Source organism: Astyanax mexicanus, chromosome 24 (genome assembly GCF_023375975.1).
Source record: "Astyanax mexicanus isolate ESR-SI-001 chromosome 24, AstMex3_surface, whole genome shotgun sequence".
NCBI classification, from domain to species: Eukaryota; Metazoa; Chordata; class Actinopteri; order Characiformes; family Acestrorhamphidae; genus Astyanax; species Astyanax mexicanus.
This window is the reverse complement of record NC_064431.1, coordinates 21,701,422-21,724,370: the sequence shown is the minus strand read 5'-3', so window position 1 is coordinate 21,724,370 and position 22,949 is coordinate 21,701,422. Positions and strand designations below refer to the sequence as shown.

Here is a 22,949-nt window from a genome sequence, read left to right as displayed (position 1 = left end):
TATACATCACTTTTGGTCATTTCTGTTGGTCCATTCCTCATTAATCAAGTTTTTATGGAATGAAAAGGCAAACATATGAAAACTTTGAAGCAGTCTAGTCAAAAGAGTTCTGGTCAAAAATTATTTGTATCCATTTTTATTACAAATTTCAAACAACTGAAGTATTTGTGTTCTGATGATTTAAAGAAAAATGACATTTAACATAAGGAAACTTAGAAAAAAAATCCTCCTAAATTTACCCCAAACACTGATAATTTACAACTGATTCTTCAATAGATCACACTTTTCATATTACAAAAAATACAAGATGAAATTGAAAAATGAAACAAAAGCTTGCTATCATATACAATGTACAGCACTACTTAATATACATGCCTACTAAAAACAAACAAAATACAAAATACAGACAGCACCACAGAAAAGGTGCTAGAGTCGTACAGTTGTGGTCAGAGATTTACATACACTCATGGACATGAATGTCATTGCAATATTGGGCTTTTGAGTGAACAAGTGACAATAAAATTTTTGTCATTTTCATTTTAGTGGTTTTCTGAAAGACATATACATAAACATGTTTCAGTTATTAACTCAATGATGCTGAATGCTCTTAAAAAAAGGCCATAAACTAAACTTCCTTCTAGTAGTCATGATTGACTACAATAAAATAAGATCAATACTTTTATGATAACATAAGATCATCCTTATCCATTAACTATTTGGAAAGGTTTGAGTTTACTTATTACGGATGTACTGCTCAAACCTAAGCCAAACTTTATAGGCCCTATTTTACCGATCTATAGGCGAGCCATCAACCGTGCACCGTGCAGCTGGATTTAGGGCGTGTCGTGTGTCTTTTGGCATGCAAAAAAAATGCAAAAAATATGCCTTGTACGGCTTAAAACACAGAAAAGGCAATTTATATTTTATAATTATCTTAATTAAGCATGGGTGTGTTTTGGGCGTAACGTACAATAAACCAATCAGTGTGTGATTTGTCATTCCCCTTAAGAGCCAGGTGCACTTTGACTTTGGCAGATTGGTATTTTAACAGCGCAGCACTTCTACGCGATCATCAGAAGAAACTCACACGCGTTCTTTGTGTGCGTGTAACGAGTGGTGGTATATGCACATTGAGTGTGCACAGAGCTCGCTTCGCACCTGCATGGCCAAAATAGGAATAGAAATGATGTCTTACTGTTTGAATGTTGTCAGGGTTCAAATCAGTCAGTGGAGCACCTGTGTTTTTTGCTGCTAAAATAGCAACACGCCAGAAATTTCCCTGAACACACCTCACTTTCAGACCACCACACTCATCAGCATAGATTTATTTCTAATCTCCTCTCCCCCTAATTAAACGGCCGGTCTGAGTCTGGCAGTGATTTTTTTACCCTCCTGGACATGGTAAAAAACAATGAAAGTCTTGTCCTATGTAGAGTTTGTAATAGTGGTTTTAGCCTTGCCCAGGGAGACTAAATGACTACAAAAGGCATGTTGACACAAAATAACCAATATATTTGTAGAATTTAAACTACGTTCCTCTAACTAATTTAGTAAGCAGTGCAGATACATTTATCTGGTATGGGATATTTGACTAATCCTTAGGTGCTATATATGGATATGTGTGGATTTGTATGTATAAGTTTAAGGCTATCTTTTAATGAACTGTATGTTGTGTTCTCATTCTTCCCCAAGAAAGGAATAGTATGAAACTTAGAGGTCACTAAAAGACCAATATTGCAATATTTAGTTCCATATTCAGGATAAATATATGGAATGTTGGTATAAAATACTACATAATAACTGTATATCTATGATCAATATTGTGCACTGGAGACTTAACAGCTGATACTGTACAATCCATAAAATATTGTAAACTTGCCAGCTTCAAAACAAGCTGAATATAAATCTTTAAAATAATACAAATTGTATTTTACAGTCTGGTGGTATTTTTGTTTGAAATCACATACACATTTATGTTGTCTGTCCCTGGCCGACCGTACCGCTCACCCCTGTGGCGTTCCAGGTACGGACCCCAGTCTTCAGTGGGCACACATGTGGATTTGATACGCTGTAAACAGAACCAAAAACAAAACATTTAAAGAACATTTAAAGAATGTTAACAGAATTCATTAACAGAGACAGCGTTTATGGAGAGCCTGGGCACTAAGCACTAGAGAGAGCACTACAGGGACATTACCTACTGTTAGGGATGAACTGATATGGGAATTCTGGGCTAATGCAAAAAATATATATTTTACATGAATTTATCTGCTGATGCTGATGCTGATATACAAATGTATAACTTACTGAGAGACTATACACCCTGGTATAACTTTATAACTTTAAAATGAGGAAAAATAAATAAATATTTGCTTAAATCAATATTCAATTGTAGTAGTGTGGCCACTGTCGCTTGATTGCAAGTATTGATTTTAAATATTTATAATATATTTCATATTTATTGTTTGAAATATTTCCGATATTATTGTGCATCACTACCTACTATGTTATTTATTGTATATAGTGTTTACACGTGCTAATCTGTACAACCCACAGACATCTCATGGGCCTAGAACCATCTCAATTTCAAACAAAGGACCAAAGACAAAACATTCCAACTGTCCTAACAATAAAGGTAAACTGGCTGTAATTAAAGTAACTTTAGTCATATTACATTTCCTCCCATTGAACCATTAAAGATTTTGATAATATATTACTTATTTTTAGCTGTAAAAACTACAATCCTCGGTCAAGTGCTAGAAAAAAGAGGAGAGAAATAATGTTTGAACAAAAAAATCAGTGTTATGGTTTAATATAGTACTAAAGGACAGCAGAACGTGGACTGCATGACATTTTGGAGTTTTAACGTTTTTGTTAAACAGCGAATCCTGCTGGCTCTGGTGGACATATTGCATGTTGGGGCTTTTAATTTAAAATAATCAAATATTTGGCAGATGTTTATTTTATCTGAATTGCAAGTAATACAAACAACACCTATGTGAAATGTGTTCCCTTTACCTTTGTTAAATCACATTTATGCAAGGAAATGCCTCTTGTTTTTGTTTATTTTATACAACATTTTTTTGTTAAAGTTTTTTCCCCCTACATTACTTTTTCTTTTAAGTGCTGGTTTTGTAAACGGTACTGTAAGCAGGGGCGTAGCAGCAAATTCTGGACCTTGTACACTCTCAATGTCAGTGGGCCCCTATCCATGCCAGTACACAAGGAACGTGAGCAAAAAATAAAAATAAATAAAAAATCAGGATTTTTCATGGGCCCCTCTCCCTACTTGGGCCCTGGGTAGTCAGGTCCACTTTTCCCTGCACTACCACGCCCATGTGGAGTGCTACAGACAAGCAGCTCTCCAGCCCAGAATGTTGATGAACAACATGCAGAACAGTAGATCTCAAAGCAAGATGAAAGGAGAAAAAATAAACACACAGCCCAAGTGGGTTCTAAAACGGGTGGAAAACAAAAACAGATGGAAAATCAAAACGGGTGGAAAACGAAAACGGGTAGGAAATGGAAAGGGGTGGGAAACGAAAACGGGTGGAAAACGAAAACGGGTAGGAAATGGAAAGGGGTGGGAAACGAAAACGGGTGGAAAACGAAAACGGGCGGGAAACGAAAACGGGTGGGGAAACAAAACGGGTGGGAAATGAAAACGGGTGGGAAATGAAGACAGGTGGAAAACAAAAAAACGGGTGTAAAGCGAAAACGGGTGCAAACAGAGATCATGCAAAGTGTAAGCGAGGAAGACAACAGGCAGGGTAAACCAACGCTATACTGGGAAGCGAGACAAACGCACTGGAGAGAAGCACGAGGGAGGAGGAGCCAGGGAGAGAGGTCTGTAACCCTTTTACTTGAGTGAAAGCTTGAGTTGATACTTTAGTTGATCTTTATTTTAAAACTCTAGCTTCTATACTTCTACCTGAATAATGGATGTGAACTTTACACACCTTTAAACATGTAAAACTTTTTTTGTATTGCTCCTTATCAACCATTTATTGTTGACTCACTCGCGCCCTCTAGTGTCTGACAAACCCAGAGCACATTCTCAAGTAGTAAATTCAGAGAATCCCTAGAGATGAGAATTACCACTATCTTAGAGATATATAGTAGCTGATTACTATTTTTAATTTGTGTTTTTAGCCGTTTAGCTGCATTCATCCCCATTCATTTAAAACTCTCTCGCGGGCTCTCTCTAGCGGTTTGCAGAGGTGGGCAGACGCTCCATAAACCAGCCCTCTGGCAAACCCAGCACATATTCTGTTCTCTGCAATTAAGTATGAGTTATGATTTTTCTATCATTCCATTGTATTAAAACACTTCTATTTAAAATTAGATGTTCTCCATAAAATTAAGAATAAGATATGAGGCAGAAGATATGAATTTAAAGATATAAATATGTAAAATTGAACTGCTGTTCTGATCGCTGTTCAGATGCTGGATATATTAAGAAACCAAGAGGTGAATTACCACTTCACAGACCACCAGAGGGCGCACCAGAGTGGATACAAAATAAATGCGTTCAAATGCAGCATTTCAGCAAAATAAGAGTTTATAAATGTTTACAAATGTAATTTTGTATTCTAATAATTATAATAATGTGTATATAGAGAAATACTGAATGTCTTAGCACTAAATACACATAAAAGCTTTTAAAGCTTTTAATTAAAATAATTAAACTCCAGTTATAAGTCTTTAAAACATACTTTAGCTGTAACTTCGGTACAGCCAGACCAGTCAGCTCACAGTAGCAGAGAAGTTAGCGTCTCTGTTGTTTAAAATGTGTATGCTGTAGAAAAATGGAATTATATAGGTATGTTTTCTTTGATCATTTTAAAAGAAACTGCATTCTACTTTCTAAAATTACAAGAATATCTTACAGATATACAGTTGCTAGTTACTATTTTAAGTTAAGTTTTAGCCTTTTAGCTCCATTCACTGCTATTAATTTTTGACTCACTTGCGGGCTCCCTCTAGCGGTCTGCAGTAATTTTCTGATATAAATGGGGAGATATGAGGAGGGCAGACTCTCCGTAAAACAGCTCTGGCGCCCTCTAGTGTCTGACAAACCCAGCACGTATTCACTGCCTGTTCTCTGAAATCAAATATGAGTTATGATTTTTGCATCATTCTATTGTATTAAAACACTTCTATTTAAAATTAGCTGTTCTCCATAAAACTAGGATTTTTTTATACAGTGTAGTCTTACCTGATTCAACTAGCTAAAACTAGCTATTACTTTGATAACTGTCAAAGATGCAGAAGAGGCAGAAGGTATGAATTTAAAGATATAAATATGTAAAATTGAATTCTTGTTCAGATGCTGGGTATATTAAGAAAACAAGAGGGGATCACTTGACAGACCACCAGAGGGCGCACCAGAGTGGGTTTAAATGGAGCGTTTAAGCAAAATCAGAGTTTATAAATATTTACAAATGTAAATTTGTATTTTAATCATTAATAATAATTCATAATAATGTGTATATAGACCAATATCAAATATTTCAGCACTAAATACAAATATAAGCTATTAAAGCTATTTATTAAAATAATTAAACTCCAGTTATAAGTCTTTAAAACACACTTTGGCTGTAACAACAGTACAGCCAGACCAATCAGCTCACAGTAGCAGTAAACCTAGCGTCTCTGAAGAAAAATGGAAATAAACAGGTATGTTTTCTTCACTTATTGAGAAAGATACTGCAATATACTTTGTAAACTTAAAGGAATATCTTAAAGATATATAGTAGCTGATTACTATTTTTATTTAAAATTTAGCTGTTTGCCTCCATTTACCACCATTCATTTTGGACTCCCTCGCGGGCTCCCTCTAGCGGTCTGCAGTATTTTCTGATATAACTGGGGAGATAAAGAGTTTAAGAGGTGGGCTGACTCTCCATAAACAGTCCTGGCGCCCTCTAGTGTCTGACACCGAGCCAACTCAGCTAAAGAAAAAAATAAGAGACCACTTTAAAAATGATGAGTTTCTTTTATTTTACCAAATTGAAAACCTGCCTGAATTTTTGCAGACTGGTGGAGGAGAACATGCCAAGATGCCTGAAAACTGTAACTAAAAACCAAGGTTATTCCACCAAAATATTGATTTCTGAACTCTTAAAACTTTATGTCAGCCATTTTCTGCAAATAAATGCTCTAAATGAGTATATATTTTTGGAATTTGGGAGAAATTATGTATGTAGTATAAAATAAAAGAACAATGTTCATTTTACTCAAACATATACTTATAAATAGCAAAAGCAGAGAAACTGATTCAGAAACTGAAGTGGTCTCTTAATTTTTTCCAGAGCTGTATTCTCAAGTGTTAATTCCCCTCTCTGGCTGTTCTCTGGAATTGACTGGAGTTATGATTTTTTCCATCATTGCATTATATTAAAACCCTACTATTCACCTGCCAGAGGCCTCCGCTGGCTTTGGCAATCCTCCAGACGGCCACAATGGGGATCCACATCAGGCAGAAGGCAGTCATGCACCAGCCCAGAGCAATGCCCCACTCAGGGTACTCGACTGTGCCGTATGTTGGAGCTGTGAAGGTGTACACTGACCAGCCAAGAATAACCTGCAGATACACACACTTAAAGTTAAAGTTTTTTGGAAACATCTTTTTATTATGTTTTTTCTTTTTAATTGTTTTTTTCTACATTGTAAACAAATACTACAAATATGGAATTCTGAACTGAAATGTTGTGAATATGAACTTGTTTTCTTTGCATTGTTGGCAATAATGTCTGTAGTTTATAAAATAAAAATGTTCCTTTTTACTCAAATATATACTGATAAATAGCAAAATCAGAGAAACTGATTCAAAAACTGAAGTTGTCTCTTACTTTTTTTCTGGAGCTGTATTTATTTTTTTAACTCACCAGCAGAACAAAAGGAGTGATGAAAAACCAGCAAGATCTCCACCAGATCCAGAAGATGGCACTCTTGTTCCCAATCATCATCTCAATGTCTTTAATAAAGCGGTTGCCACCTGAAATCAGAGCAAACCCAGCTTAGAAACTTAACATCTGCATTATAACATCAGGAGCTGCTTTATAACAGCACTGAATGAAGCCCAATACTGACCATAAATACAGGACAGTCCAAACACCTCCAGCAGTCCAGCCACCAGCAGAATCCACCCAGCAACAAACGTGTCTATGAGGTTCACCCAGTATATACCTGCCTTTAAGAACAGCAGGTAAAGATCAATGACCTTAATGATTTACATATAATGACATTATGACATTAATTACATGTATTTAAGTACAATTTAATGAAATGTTACATTTCAGAGTATACTTCTTGTCCTTATTTGATACCAATATGAGCTCACAAATGGAATAACTCTTGGACTTTCATAGTTTGAAAGTTTTAAAGTTGATTTGTCATGTACAATATATATATATATTTTATATTTTTTAAAAATGATTAAATGGCTAAAAAAACTGCAAACTGAAGCATGTTTAATAAATTTGTATCTAGTATTACAGAGACTAAATGTACATCTAAATATAAAATAAATAATAAAATAAAAAAATAATTATGGACATAACCCTTTATATAATGATCAGCATGTTAAATTACAGATCATTTTTGTTATTTTTTAAATATTTATATCAAACAACAGATTTTTTTATTTAATAAAAAAGAAATTTTACATTTTTTTGTTATTTTCCATAAAATGTGCATTGTTTTTAATACATTGTAGGCTAATACTTTGATAACTGTCTGCTCAAATAAAACAATAAGATATGAGGCAATATATATATATATATATATATATATATATATATATATATATATATATATATATATATATAAATATATAACATTTTATTGCTGTCCTGATTAATGTTCTCATGCTCAGTGTATTAATTAAACAAGTTATATACTGTATAAATATTTTTTGATCTGCATCTTTATGTCTCATTTTCTGGAGAGTGAGATATAGTATAGAGTTTAAGCAACTAGACAGACCCCGATACAAAAAAGTGAAATAACTGACTGTAACAGACATACCCCAGTGACACACGGCAAACCCAGCAGGAACAGAACCACACAGATGATCACAGTGATGAGACCCCGCTTGGACTTCAGGAATTTAGGGTAGGCGTCCTGGAGACAGGTTGTGATGACCTCTGTTGGATATTCATGTATAAATCAGAGGTTTTAAAGGGTTAACTGACCTCTGAAGTTCTTCCAAACAATATAGTGGTCACAGGCGGGATTATAAAGGCCACAACCAAGCCAATTAATAGCAGGTTTGTGGTTAATCAGCAATGTGAGTGTTTAAATTCAACAGACTAAAAGATAATCTCACCTATTCCAGCGAACTGCGAGTCCAGGCCGAGGGTTATGAGCATGAAGAAGAACAGGATGGACCACAGGGGAGATATGGGGAGTTTGGAGAGGGCATCAGGGTACGCAATGAAAGCCAGTCCAAAGCCTGAAAGGAGCGAGGATACATTTATCTAACCCATTTAGACCTAAAATATTGTAATATTCTACAGTAAAACCTATGTATTAAATCAAATTGATTAAAACTAACTTTGATTTCTTGTTTATTGTCCATTACATTGTAAGCCAGTGCTTAAATTTTTTTTGTTTTGTTTTATAATTTTTTTTATTGCAAATTTTTCCCATTTTCTCCCCAATTTACACGGCCAATTACTCAACCCACTCACTAAGACTCCCCCTACCACCAGTGATGCCCCAACACACCAGGAGGGTGATAACATTTTATATCATGTGGGATACTGATCTTTTTATTTCACAAACCATCCTTAAACATGAAATACACATAATAAAAGTATTCTAAATCACATTAAAATTTTGTAAAAGTTACTCTTACTGTGCCTTTTTAATTGCTTAATTGCTGTTTATTTTTCCAATGCAGTGGATATATATATATATATATATATATATATATATATATATATATATATATATATATATATATATATATCCTCATATATAACACCTCAACACTTTTTTTATATTTTGTGATATATAATATTTGATAGGCCCTGCGATGGATTGGTCATGTGTACCAGGAATACATCATAGAAGGCATTAAATACCACCTATAGTGTAGAGCGAAGTGGGTGATAATGATGGTGCCAGATGGTGTCTGGCTAGATTTATCCATGAGGGACCAACATGCATATACAACTCTGGAAAAAAATCAATTTCTCTGATATTTCTATTTATAAATATATGTTTGAGTAAAATGACCATTGTTGTTTTATTCTATAAACTATGGACAACATTTCTCCCAAATTCCAAATAAAAATAGTCATTTAGAGCATTTATTTGCAAAAAATGAGAAATGGTCAAATTAACGAAAAAGATGGAGAGCTTTCAGACCTCAAATAATGCAAAGAAAACAAGTTCATATTTATAAAGTTTTAAGAGTTTAGATATTAGGTAGTATTAGGTAGAATAACCCTGGTTTGTAATCAGAGTTTTCATACATCTTGGCATGTTCATCTCCACCAGTCTTACACACTGCTTTTGAATGATAAATGTATGCCACTCCTGGTGCATTCAAGCAGTTCAGCTTAGTTTGATGGTTTGTGATCATCCAGTTTTCTCTTGATTATATTCCAGAGGTTTTCAATTTGGTAAAATCAAGGAAAAACATCATTATTAAGTGGTCTCTTATTTTTTCCCAAGCTGTATATCAGTTCTGTTTAAGAGAAAGCGTTAGCATGAGCTCACCAGCTTGTGCCACCTCTGAAACTGGCTTCCCGTAGACGTGGGCCATGTGCCCCAGGATGGAGAATATGGCAAAGCCAGCAAAGATGCTGGTGCCGCAGTTTGTGACGCACACTATGATGGAATCTTTGTAGCAGTTGTTATGAAACTTGTTGTAGGAAGCCAGCGCGGTTAAACCACCCCAGGCAATAGATAACGAGAAGAAGATCTGCGTGGCAGCATCCTTCCATACCTGTGTTATGAAAAAAATAAAGCAAAGTAAAATGTAAACAAGGCTTAGCAAGGAAATTATCATTTAATCCCCTGGTTATAATGGTAATAATAAATCAAAACCCCTAAATGAAACTTTTAAAACTCTTACCTCGGCTTCAGAGAGTTTGGTGAGGTTAGACTGGGAGCCGATGTAATACTCAATGCCATTTCTGGCGCCTTCCAGGGTGACGCCACGTATGAGCAGGATTAGCAGGACAGCATACGGAAACGTGGCTGTGAAATACACCACCTAAATATAAACATATTATGTGTCTTATGTATCAATAACAGTTCAATATTATACTGTAATGAACATTAAAATTGAATCTCAAACTTACTTATTGTTTTTAGCAATTAGATGTTTAATAACAGTTAGTTTGTGGTTTCTATAGTGAACACTGTAATAAAAAAATGGTCAAGATGAGATCTGAAGGATTCATATTGTAGCATTGTAAATGCATCTGTCTCTCCAAGATCCATTCCACAACCTAAACCCCTGCCCGTAGAACTAAAACACTAGTAATAGTTGCTTTGCGACAAGTAAATTTGCATATTCCATCCCTCAGAACAATCGGTTTTCAGTCTGACTATCCAGAAAAGCATTCGCAGACCCTAGTCACATGACATGACCTTGATTAATCAGGGTTAATCTAGACTAACCTAGTTCAGAGAGAACTACTTATAGTATATGCTGTATAGATTGCTGGCAAGTTAAAAAAAACATTAACAACAGGAACCTGCATAAAAATTGAAGCAAGAGGTCAGTCTATTGGTTAGTCAGTAATCGTACAGTAACAGTAAAAAAGAAACTGGACACACCTTAAGTTCAGAGTTTTTTTTTTCATTATTTGAACATTTATGGGCCCTATTTTACACCCTGCACAAGACGCATTGCGATGGTCATGTTTAGGAATATATCTATACTGATGGGCATGGTTGTCTGGAAGTGAGGTGTGTTCAGGTAAGTATCTGGCATGTTTCTGTCTTGGCTGCGAGAAACATAGGTGCGCAACTGACCAATTAAAACCCTGACAACAGTCAACACTCAGCCGTCCAATCCTATCTTGGCAAACACAAATAAACTCGCTTCAGTGTGCAAATGCAGTTTTTACATCAACAATAAACAGCATAAAGAATAAAATAAGATTGCTGTTCCCTTAAATGAGCTGCTGGTGTACCCTCACAGCATAAACAAGTAGGCCTGTATCCTCTGCTGAGATGCACAAAAGTGCAGCGCTGTTAAGATACGAACGCGCCAAAGTCAGAGCTCACCTGGCTCTTAAAGGGAATGACAAGTGACACACTGATTGGTTTACACATCCATAATTAATTAATAAAATTAGTTCATGCTTTTTGCGTGTTTTGAGCCACACAATACGTATATTTGCCACCCTCACGATACCAAACACACACCAACATGCCCTAAATCAAGCTGCCAGATGCACAATTTACCTTGTGCGCGGTAGATCGCAAAAAATAGGGACCTAAAAGTCATTCAAAGATTGAATGAAAAGGTGTGTCCAACATTTTGACTGGTGTTGCATGTACAGAAAAAATCAGAAAAGGCCAAATTTGTGGAAACACTTACTTTCCCTGAGGACTTAATGCCTTTAAAGAGAGCTGCTCCAATCATGATCCAGCCCAGCAGCAGACAGAGAGCCAGATGCCACACCACTGGCCCAGTCTCGTCCATACTGCTGGTGCGCTGCAGAGCCACCACACTACAGGACATAGCATATGGTCACTTTACAATAATATCACTGTCACCACACATTCAGTACCTTGCAAAAGTATTCATACCCCTTTAACTTTTTTCACATTCAATTCATCCATCTTCCCATCAACTCTGACCAGGTTCCCTTTCCCTGCTTAAGAAAAGCATCCCCACAGCATGATGCTGCCACTGCCATGTTTCACAGTGGGGATGGTGTTTAGGGTGATGATCAATATTACTAGGCCAACCACTGACTGACCACATCAACTTTTTCCACATGTTTGCTGGGTCTCCTACATGGCTTACTTACGTCTTTCTTTAAAAAATGGTTTTCTTATAGACACTTCCATAATGGGCAGATTTGGGGAGTGTGCGACTTATAGTTGTCTTGTGGACAGATTCTCCATCCCGAGCTGTGGATTTCTGCAGCTCCTCCAGAGTGACCATGGGCCTCTTGGCTGCTTCTCTGACCAGTATTCTCCTTGCTCAATCTGTCAGTTTGGGTGGACGGCCATATTTTGGTTGGGTTTACAGTTGTAGAATACTTTTTTTCATTTCCATGATGGATTGAACAGTGCTCCTTGTGCTCACCTGTCTCTAGTGTTCTCGAACAAACCACTGAGGCCTTCACAAAACAAGCTTCTAAACTGAAAGCAAAAGCATTTCTGACTGGAAAAGGGACAAATAGTGTGTTTAAAGGTACCAGTGTGCGGAAACGACCCTGCTAAGCCTAATATATTAATTTTAAAAACTGGGGTGTCAGGTTGCTTTTCGCAGGAGTTCTTCTGGCCACGTCACGCGTCTTTACATAGCTACATCACACATGCAGCCTCTAAAGGAGGACCCGACTCAGTTTTACTGAACCCGGGGGGCTGGTGGAGCAATGGAGACTTTAAAAGGGGAAATTCTGACCTCAGTAGCTTATTCGCTCATAGTAAAAACAAAGAAATGAAGAAGTGAAGTTTCTGACTGAGCGTGCTCTCTCTCTCTTTTTGACTGAACATAATCTGGAATCGGATTCATCCGCTCTGAAAGGAGGCCGCATCACACCCGCCCAGTTTAAAATGATTCTTCCGCATGCTCGCTGCAATTACCCATTCTTACTAGAGAGGGCCCTAAATCCCAAAATTTACGAACATCAGCTTTAGGTTACTTCTGAAGGCAATTGTTTGCACTGGATTTTATTTAGGGGTTTCAGAGTCACATTTTTCAGATTTTTATTTGATTCAAATTTTAAAAACCATGTATCATTTTCGTTCCACTTCACAATGATGTCGTACTTTGTGTTGGTCTATCACTTTCTTACTAAAATACATTTAAGTTTGTGGTTGTAAGGTGACAAAATGTGAAAAATGTCCAAAGTGGTATGAATACGTTTGCAACAGATGTTTTTTTATACTAGTGTAAGCTGTTTTGGGAGTCATGTACACATATAAAGCACACACACACAGATATCCAGAAATGCAGTATACTCACTCCCAGTACTGCTCACTGATGGTCTGTAATGGTGTACTAACTATCAGCTCTTCAGGACAGCTCTGGTTCCCATCAGCCCCTGCACTCCTGTTCAAGGCCACAAGGCTCCCATTGTACGAAGTTGTGTTGCAATATTCTGTTGAGATAAAATAATTGAGTAACGTCTCTGTCGTTTTTATGCTTGTGTATTACAGTTTCACAGAACCTGCATATTGTTCTACATTGTTGTGTGCTAGTGGTAGTAGTGGTTAGGCTGGGAATTTCTGTCAGTAGAAGACAGACATGTTTTTTCCCTGCATTCTCAATAAAGACACGTCTTTTCAACAAGGACGTTCCGCTAAGGTGGTTTTTGCCTGGGTTCAATATTAGGCGGTGAAATTCCAGGGTGGGACAGAGCCACCGAGGAATGCTGTTTGGTTAGGTGAGGTTAAACGTGGATGATTGACTTCTTTCTGTGCAAAGAGACACACTTTAATCTGGGCCAGTCTGGTCTGACTGGTTTTTCAGAAATGGAGTTTTGGAGAAACTGTGCTTGTCAAACCTGTCGCGTTGATGTTACAGCCCATGTCCGACCAGCCCGAGCAGTTGCTCCATGGCAGGGGATACTGGAAGGAGGCAAACAAGTAGTAGATACTGTAGGCGAGGATGACGTTGTAGTAGATTGCCACAAACGTGCTGACCAGCATCATCGTAATTCCCACACCTGGAAAAAAAGGATAATATACATTAAATTCAGTGTCTTTTCCATTCTTTAAAAATATTCTGCACTGTAGATTAATACTAAAGGCCTCCAAACTATGAAAAAAAAAACATATGGACTCATTTAATAGATTCTTTAAAGCTTTGCACATCTTGGCTGGATTTTCTCAGTCAGCTTTATGAAGTAGAGTCACCTGGAATGTGAGCTTTCAATTAACAGCTGTGCTCTAAACTCGTCAAGAGCTAATTGACGAATTTCTTTTCCTCTTAATGTGTTTGAGAGGTAGAGTTACAGGTATACAGTGAATAGCTCTATTTGATTATTGTTCTAATCCATATTATGGCAAGAACTACTCAACTAAGTAATGATAAAAAAATACAGGTCAGACAATCTGAAAATTACATACTACAAAAATGTTGAAAGAAATGATGAAACTGGCTCTCATCAGGAACATCGCAGAAAAAGAAGAAAGGTAGAGTTACCTAAGTTAAACTGGAAAAGTTAATTATAAGTTGAGTTACCAGCCTCAAGTTAAGATAAGAGCATTTAAATACCGCTACAGAGAATTCTGGTTTGTTTTAATTCATTTTAAATTGATTTTTAAATTAATTCTTGATTCCTTCATAGTCTGGATGACTTCAGTATGCATTTTCAATGTAGGAAAAAATACCCCAAAAGAAATACTGAAAACATTAAATGGTGTGTCCAAAAACACCCTCACTTTTTCTCTATTATTTGAATTGATTATGTCATTGTGTGGTTCCTCAAATTAGAAAAAAACTGGGATATTATAGTAAAGGCAAATAATAAAAAGCAATGTTTTCAACATTTACATTGCAACAGATGCGACAGATGATTGTGTCAGTGCACCCCTGTGATGCAGCACTAATGCAGACAAAATATTAAAAGAAAGTTTCTTTGATTTTACCAAATTGAAAACCTCTGGAATACAATTCATAGGAAGCTGAATGATTACATGCCATCAAACCAAGCTGAAATGCTTGAATTGTTGCACTAGGAGTGGCATAAGTTATTCAAAAGCAGTGTGTAAGACTGGTGGAGGATAAAATGCCAAGATACATGAAAACTGTGATTAAAAACGAGCGTTATTCCACCAAATATTGATTTCTGAACTCTTAAAACTTCTTTGCATTATTTGAGGTCTGAAAGCTCTGCATCTTTTTTTGTTATTTTAGCCATTTCTGATTTTCTGCAAATAAAAACTCTAATTGACAATGTTTTTATTTGCAATATAAATAGCAAAATCAGAGAAACTGATTCAGAAACTGGAGTGGTCTCTTAAGTTTTTCCAGAGCTGTATTTTTAACAAGGCAATGCAAAACCACATGCTGCACACATTACAAAGACACTCATGCTACAGTTGAAACATTCTAAGATCTACAGTAAGTGTGGTAAAAGGGAAGGATACATTACCCTCCCAACATGCAGGAAGTGAAATATATAAACAAACAGTAGCATATCTTCCTTATAATAATCCTAAGAACTAAGTAAGTGTATTTTTATATCAGTCAGTTTCCTCCTCAGTCTGGACTGCACTTCCTTATCAGCAGAGTATTGATCACATTATCAAGATTTACAGGATAAAGGAAGTCAGAACAAATACATTCAGGTGTGAATATATTAGGTGATTAACTGATAACAGACAGTGCAGTAAAGTCAGTGTATCTTACCCTGCAGAATTGGCACAGCTTTCCACACGTTAATGGGTCCTTGGCTGCAGAACTGGCCAAAAGAGCTCTCCAGAAAAAAGAGAGGGAGCCCGGCGATGGACAGCATGATCACGTATGGAATCAGGAACGCCCCTGGTAAAAAGATTGAGGGGAAACAAAGGAATCGTTTTAGTACAGAGAAAGAATCTGAATTTTGTATTGGCTATTTAAGATATCAAAAAGAATTTGTATTGCCAATAGTATATTCAAAAAATAAACATACTGTAGTATTGACCCTAAAGTTATGTCCGTTTTATTTTAGCTAATTTTGTTCCTGGTCAAAAATGACTGGTCTAATTAAAGCTGAGTGTATGTCTATACAAATACACCTACTTAATACTATATTTACTTAACAGGCCCTATTTTAGCAATCTATTGGCAAGCTGTCAACCGTGCAGTTTGGTCTAGGGCGTGTCAGTGTGCCTTTGCTATCGTAACGACGGGAAAAGTACTTAGTCTGTGTGACTAAAACACACAGAAACCATACAATAATTCATGGTGGCTTAGTGGTTAGCACGTTCACCTTCCAACACAGGGGTCTAGAGTCTCGTATGTATGACTGTGCCCAGATATGAATTGGCGCTCTGTTCTGGGTAAATGCTGTAGTGCCCGATGCAGTTCTCCAGGTGGACGGATGTTTCCGGTTGAGAGTGCGCTGTGCACTATTGGCTGCCACTTCTCACCAGTGTGTGGATGAGTGCTGAGTATAAATGGTAGTGTGTAAATTGTAAACCGTCCTTAGGTTTCTAGAAATGCACAATATAATGAACTTTATTCATAAATATTCATATAGTGATGCAGACGCACCAAAAAGCAAATGTGCACAATGGTGTAGGGCACTACACCGAAGACTCTGCCTTGAGATATAGTATAATTCAGTCTTTAAAAAGTACACAGGCTTGTTTGTCTCAGTAACTGGTTAAGAGAGGTGTAAGAAGTGAGGTAAATGGCTACACTTTTTAAGTGAATTTGAAGATTTTTGGGATGGTCTAGGGCAGGGGTGTCAAACTCATTTTGGCCGAGGGCCACATTGGCATATTGGCTGTCCTCCGAGGGCCAGATGTAACTTATAAATGTAATAAAATGTAACCAAATGTAATATGTAAATGAATGTAATTACTCCTTAATGTTAAATAACTCTCAATATATTATTTATTCAATCAAATATTACAGTTGCATGGAAAAAATGTTTGCTTGTTGCTCTATTAACATAAATCCTTTTAATTTGTCATGTCATGAAATCCAAAAACTCCATCAATCAAGAACCAAAATATTCAAGTGAATAGAAATGACATCAAGTTATATTAACTTTGAAATTATTAACTGAAATAAGGCTTAATAAATATAAAATCAAAAATTGTGAGCTGTTAAGAACATAGCATTTCCTCAGATTTAGCAGTTCCTCATCCAACCACTAGTGGGAGCTGCAGCAGCAGCACCACAAGTCCGCAGTGTTTACTGAGTCAGAGCTACAGCCCAGCCACGGGCTACAGGGCTCAGCTCAGCCAGTCTGGAGCGTTTTTAAAATTTTTAAGTTCTTCTGTGTATGAAATAAAGATTTTTGTAACCGAATAATACAGCTCTCTACAGTTCATCTTTCAGCCCAATCAGCTAACAGCAGCCGTTTAGAGCATGAGTCACTGCTGGGATTACATTATAAACAGGTCAGTTATCGCGCTGCTAACCTCATGATGTTTATAACTACGGAGTTTAGTGGACACACCACGGCTGCAAGGTTAGACTGTTGAAGGCTACTGAAGACTATTAAAGGCTATTGGAGGTTATTGAAAGGGTTATTGAGGGCAGAAATCAGTAAAGGCTGGTTAGATAAGTGATTCACGTCCTCGTACTTTGCTGCGGTGAAACTGCGACTAGCGCTGTCCCAGTGATGTTTATTAACGTCATTAAAACAGATTTTGTCAGCTATTGTCTTATAAATATTTACACAGAACTTATATCTCTCCTAAAAAGCGTTTATTTTGGTCAGTAACACTCTTCGTAACACAAAAGGCATACCGGTCTTTCGCCTTGAAGCACAGCCGTCCGTCTGCATCAACTTCTCTTTTTCTGGACATTATGGGATAAACATTTATATGTCTCAATTCCACCCGCGAAGTTACACCTTCCCTCCGGCAGGGTTTCCACATCAATGACTACACTGCCGTGTAGTGGCAGTAAGCCGTAACTTTGCGGGTAATACAATCGACAAGCATTGTGGGAAATGTATTTTTTGGTCAAAGAACGCTTCTGACTTATTTATTATAGACACTAAGATCTTACAAGCTCTCGCGGGCCACATAAAAAGACGTGGCGGGCCACATTTGGCCCGCGGGCCTTGTGTTTGACACATGTGGTCTAGGGTCAATATAACAAAATATACAGTGTTTGAGAAGTAGTTTTTAAGTTTTAAAGTATTGTTCCATGCAAGTTATAATTTTGGCCTAAAGATGCTGGAATGGGATAAATCTAAAATAAAGAGCTGTGGAATTTTAAGTCTATGCCAGTTATTAACTTATTTATGCATTTGCTCCTTTTTTAGGTAAAAGTGCTGATTGCATTAACTATAGATTAATTAATCACAGAGCATGTAATGATCATATTTTATTTATTTATTTCTTATTCCTTGACAGCACTAGTTATATTGTGATATAATTAGCTTAATTCTTGTGATCATTACTAGTTTGTACCTTCTATATTTGGTATTTATGGTCTACGTATATGCCTTGCTGGTGTCATGCCTGGTGCCGAAAGCACACCCGACTCCCTCACATTCAGCTCAGAATGCGATCTACAGTTTCAGAACCTCACTTCCCAGAATGCACCTGTCAGAGACTCTCACGATCACGTGACTCTTCCAGGGAGTACCAGCACCTGGAGGCCTTAGTATGAAAGACTGTCTTGGACTCAACGTCAGTGCTGTGTATTGTTTGGTTCCGTCCTGCATTACAACGCGTTTCTTTTGCTACTTTTGATCTCTGTGTATTACCTATTTCTTTCGTGTTCCCCGACCACGATTTCTGCCTGCCCTGTGATATAGTCTGCCCTTGTACTGACCTTTGACTTGTTATTTCGACTCTGTTATGTTTATTCCTGTTGGCTCCTGTTTGCTTTTATTGACTTTTTTCTGTTTGACCACTCTCTGGAATGCCGCTTTATTTATTAAAGCTTTTATTTTACATCTTTGTGTAATATGCGTGAATATGACAGCTGGCCAGAACTCAAATAACTTGTTTTTGAGTTTAAAAAGCATATAGCACATGTGTTTTTATGATTCTGACTATACCAAATACAGAAATTTGTATTAATGTATTGTTTGTACACAAAATTGTTTTTATTAGTTTTGAAAAGTGAACATAGGCCCGTAATTACACATGAAACGTCTTTCAATGTAGGTTTATGTAAAAAAAATTATGTCAAGTCATTTTTGAGCCTTTCTTTTGACCCGTCAATCAAGAATTTCTAAAACACTGAGTTTGTCCTTGTTTTATTCGTGTACTCTCCCATTAAACTAAGATCTCATTAATATAAATATAAAAAAGTTGTTTAATGTCTTAATGACACATTAAATACCTGGAACAACTTTGGTACATGAGGTCATATATAAGCAAAGTAGCGGAAAGCAATGTTTCAACTGACATTCAGTCTAATTAGCCCATTTTTACAGATCTTTTACAGATTTTAATGATCTGTAGCACTGAAGGTGACCTTTCACAATGAGGTCATGTAGGTTTAATGTGTAATGGGAACTGTTTTGTCCTCTAACCTACTAACATAATTTGAGCAAACAAACTGTCCCTTACGCTTTGTCACAATTTCTTAATGAATGGACCAATAGAATAGAAGTTCTCCCAAAATTATCTGAAATAAACTCTTTTTACATGGACTTCCAATGAAAGTTAAAAAGGTTTTATCTCTCTCTTGCAAAGTTCCTGTTTATTTAGACATATTATATATTACATTATATATATTACTGAGGTGGTGGGTCATTTATTCTCAGAACTGCAGTGACTACACTGGCTGATGGTGATGCTGTGTTAGCAGAATGGGTTGTGTTGGTACGAATGAATGAGACACAGCAGTGCTGCTGGTGTTTTTTACCACAAGAATAACCAGTTCTGTGACCACTGTTGAAGGACTATAGGGTGACCAACAACAAGTTCAGCTTCTCTCTCTGACTTTACTTTATCTGCAAGGTGGAGCAGCTATAGGTAGAAGTGTATAATAGAGTGGAGGACAGTGAGTGAAGAACACAGTGTTTAAGAACTCCAGCAGCACTGCTGTGACTGAATTACTCAATCTTTCCATGACATGTTCAGTTGTAAGACAGTTCTTAATCGAATTACTCACCCCCTCCATGCTTGTAGGCCAGATAGGGGAATCTCCACACATTTCCCAGTCCGACTGCATATCCAATCATAGATAGCATGTACTCTCTCTTACTGCTCCAGTTCCCCCTCTCTGCATTCTCGTCTTCTGTCCCAACGTGGGGGTCTTGGCTTTTTACTGCATTCTTTGCCTAAAGCATTGGTTTAGCATTGGTTACCATTAGTAATTATGAACAGACCACCACAGGGAAACAATCATTGTGTGCCATGCACTCTAAGAAATTAAATATTTTATTTATACTCAATTTAATTATGTCAACTAGTCCAACAAAACTAGATTTTAGATATACTTGGTGATATAGGAAAACTAAAATAATTCATTCATTTCAGGAATATAGTATAAGAGTATAACAGAATAATCATAATGTGGCAAAATAAATAATGTAGCATAAAATAATATAATGCAGCAAATAATATTGTAGAATATTTAGTGCATGCATATAAACTGCAAACTAAAACAATTATACAATAAATACACCTAAAGCTTCACAGTAAATAATAGACTACTTTTAAGACAGAACAGCCCTATTATCACGATACGGATTTTTAATATCATGATATTTCTGTGTCATGATATATTGTATACGATATAATATTGCCCACCCCTACTACACACTGATGATAAATTCACCTTAATACTTTACCGCTCTTAAAAACATTACCTACAGCTGCACTATCATGCAACATCATGGAGTTATGCTCAGAAACGTGCTCTTACAGCCCACAGCACTGATGCCAGGCAGTCAAACATTGTAGTGCGCACTTGTTATTTAAATTTTTTTGACTATAACCCAAGTCCATTTAACACCAGATTTATTCTTTTTAAACTCTTGTGATGCTTACTAATTTGAACCTTCTGTTTCCTATGTATGATTTTGGGGCATAGTATTTTATTAATTTTATATTTACATTTATTACAAAATAAATACTTTTGTCAAAGTTGAACAAAAATCTTTTGTGTTTATCTTTTCTGTACAATTTTCTGTACACAACTTATTTTATTAGTTTAAAAAAGTATTTTAATGGAAGTTTGTTTAAAAAAGTTTTATTTCAAGTCATGTATACTGGCTCATCAATTATTAAATTCTGATACATATTTGAGTTATATAAAGATCTAATTTATATGTATATTGTTTTAATGGTTCATTAAATACCAGGAACAACTTTGGTACATGAGGTGATAAATAAGCGAAAGCAATAGAAATTGAAGCAATATGCCAAAGGGAAGGTAGTCGGAGGAAAATCACTACACGCTATTGGTAAACAATTAAATACCTTAATACTTCAAAATATTCTGAAATATTCTGAAATATCGCTCTCAAAAATATTACCATATACAAATACGCAAAGTTTGTGTCTAAACTATATAATTTAAGTTAGTTAAGACGGGTTGTGACACTTTTTTTTTTAACCAAACCCTGGAAAATCACTTTCAAGCTTCAAACTTTCAGTAACCAATGAAATAAATGCTGTCGTGGCCATGAACTACAGTTATATATGTCCCAAATGATTTTACATCAAAATCTTACATACATTAACCAAACATCCACTCATTAATTTAACAAATATTAACACATGTTGAAACAGCTGTACAGGTACCTGCATAACAGTACCTTTCATTTATAACTGTACAAAACACAATACATCTTTACCTCATCAGACGCTGTGGGGTTTTTGAAGACTAGGTCTGAGACGTTTTTCAGTCCGTATTTCCTCATGATCCCTGGGAAGCAACACCTTGACTATGGAAATCCTGGACAGCATGAATAGTAGTGGCAACACTGCCTCCAGCTATGGAGTTTTATACCCACCCTCCTCCTCCCTCCCCCTGAGGACACAGCTAGGCCACAGCATTTACTCTGTAACAAAACAGCACATTAGATATGTCCACAGCTTCCTGGACTCATGCTCATAACACAGTTAAGTAACTTATAAGTCACAGTAAAGTGTGTTTTATAGGTTTGATTTAAGTTTTAATCGTCAAGTAAGAGCATTTTATCATTATACCACCGCTTTGAAGGTTGAACCAAAGAGTCAAATAAAAACATGTGATTTTTGTTGGAGTCATTATTTTATTTAAATTGTATTTAAAAGTGTTTTTAAGTAAAGCCACTCTTGGTTCATCAAAAAATTGTACAATTTTAAACTTTGCTTTACCTATCGCTTGTAAAAATAAGATCTATAGGTTTTCCCCAAAAGCTTTTCCTTACCCTGGTGAAAAAATGTATTAATACTTAATTGTACTAAAAACATATTGAGAAATGTCTAAGTATGCTGTAAATATACTAACAGATGTATGTACTTACTTAAAACATATAAAAAGTACATTAATATTATGTTTTCATCAAATGTTTGAAAGTAAACTTTGATCATACTTTTTAAAAAGTACAATATAGTGTATTTTAAAAAATATAGACTACTATGAAGTGCGCTTTTAGTTTATTGTAATTCAATATACTTACGAAATACTTTTTAGCAAATTGTGCTAAAAACAACTGTTACAGTAGTTCACTTAAAGTACAATGTATCATGTAACTTTTTAGAAAGTAAATTAAATTACTACAACCTTTAATTGTAGTACAATATATTAAAATATATTTTATACCAAACAAAGTATACTAGAAGTGTGTTACTTACAGAGGACTGGAACAAGAAACATATTTGTACTCTTATGTAAATATATCTAACATCAAGTTTTAGTACATTTCTAATCTGCTCTAATATATAATAGGGATATATAGTGATACAGTTATAATACTCATTAAATGTATTATAATTTTACTGTAAGCATATTTAAAATTTGGGTTTACATACATGCAATTGTATGTTTAAATGTTACTTAAGTATATTTAAAATAGTTCAATTTTAGTACAGTTAAGTACACTTAGCACAACAAGTCTTTTGTACTATTTTTATACAATTAAAGTATAATAAATATAATATAAAAAGTTGTTCCATTTTAG

At 35.9% G+C, this 22,949-nt stretch overlaps 1 protein-coding gene across 1 annotated transcript; it reads right to left on the bottom strand.

The window, feature by feature from the left end:
* Window positions 1-42: 42 nt before the first annotated feature.
* slc6a14 (solute carrier family 6 member 14) lies at window positions 43-21,747 on the bottom strand. The gene is made up of 14 exons (XM_007247789.4): window positions 21,639-21,747; window positions 19,949-20,117; window positions 15,563-15,694; window positions 13,713-13,874; window positions 13,172-13,307; window positions 11,570-11,702; window positions 10,091-10,231; window positions 9,733-9,961; window positions 8,333-8,458; window positions 8,032-8,150; window positions 7,096-7,195; window positions 6,891-7,000; window positions 6,419-6,586; window positions 43-2,068 (listed from the first exon to the last, which is right to left on the bottom strand). The coding sequence occupies exons 1-14, from the start codon at window positions 21,702-21,704 to the stop codon at window positions 1,931-1,933; spliced, it is 1,929 nt and encodes a 642-aa protein (XP_007247851.3). The 5' UTR covers window positions 21,705-21,747; the 3' UTR covers window positions 43-1,930.
* Between the last annotated feature and the right edge of the window lie 1,202 nt (window positions 21,748-22,949).

Coding starts and splice junctions, on each gene's coding strand:
- slc6a14 (XM_007247789.4), bottom strand. CDS start 21,704: ATGAGGAAATACGGACTGAAAAACGTCTCAGACCTAGTCTTCAAAAAC. Junction 15,695..19,948: donor GGCCTACAAGCATGGAGGGG/GTGAGTAATTCG, acceptor TCTTTTTACCAG/GGGCGTTCCTGATTCCATAC. Junction 11,703..13,171: donor ATCAGTGAGCAGTACTGGGA/GTGAGTATACTG, acceptor TATGTCCTGTAG/TGTGGTGGCTCTGCAGCGCA.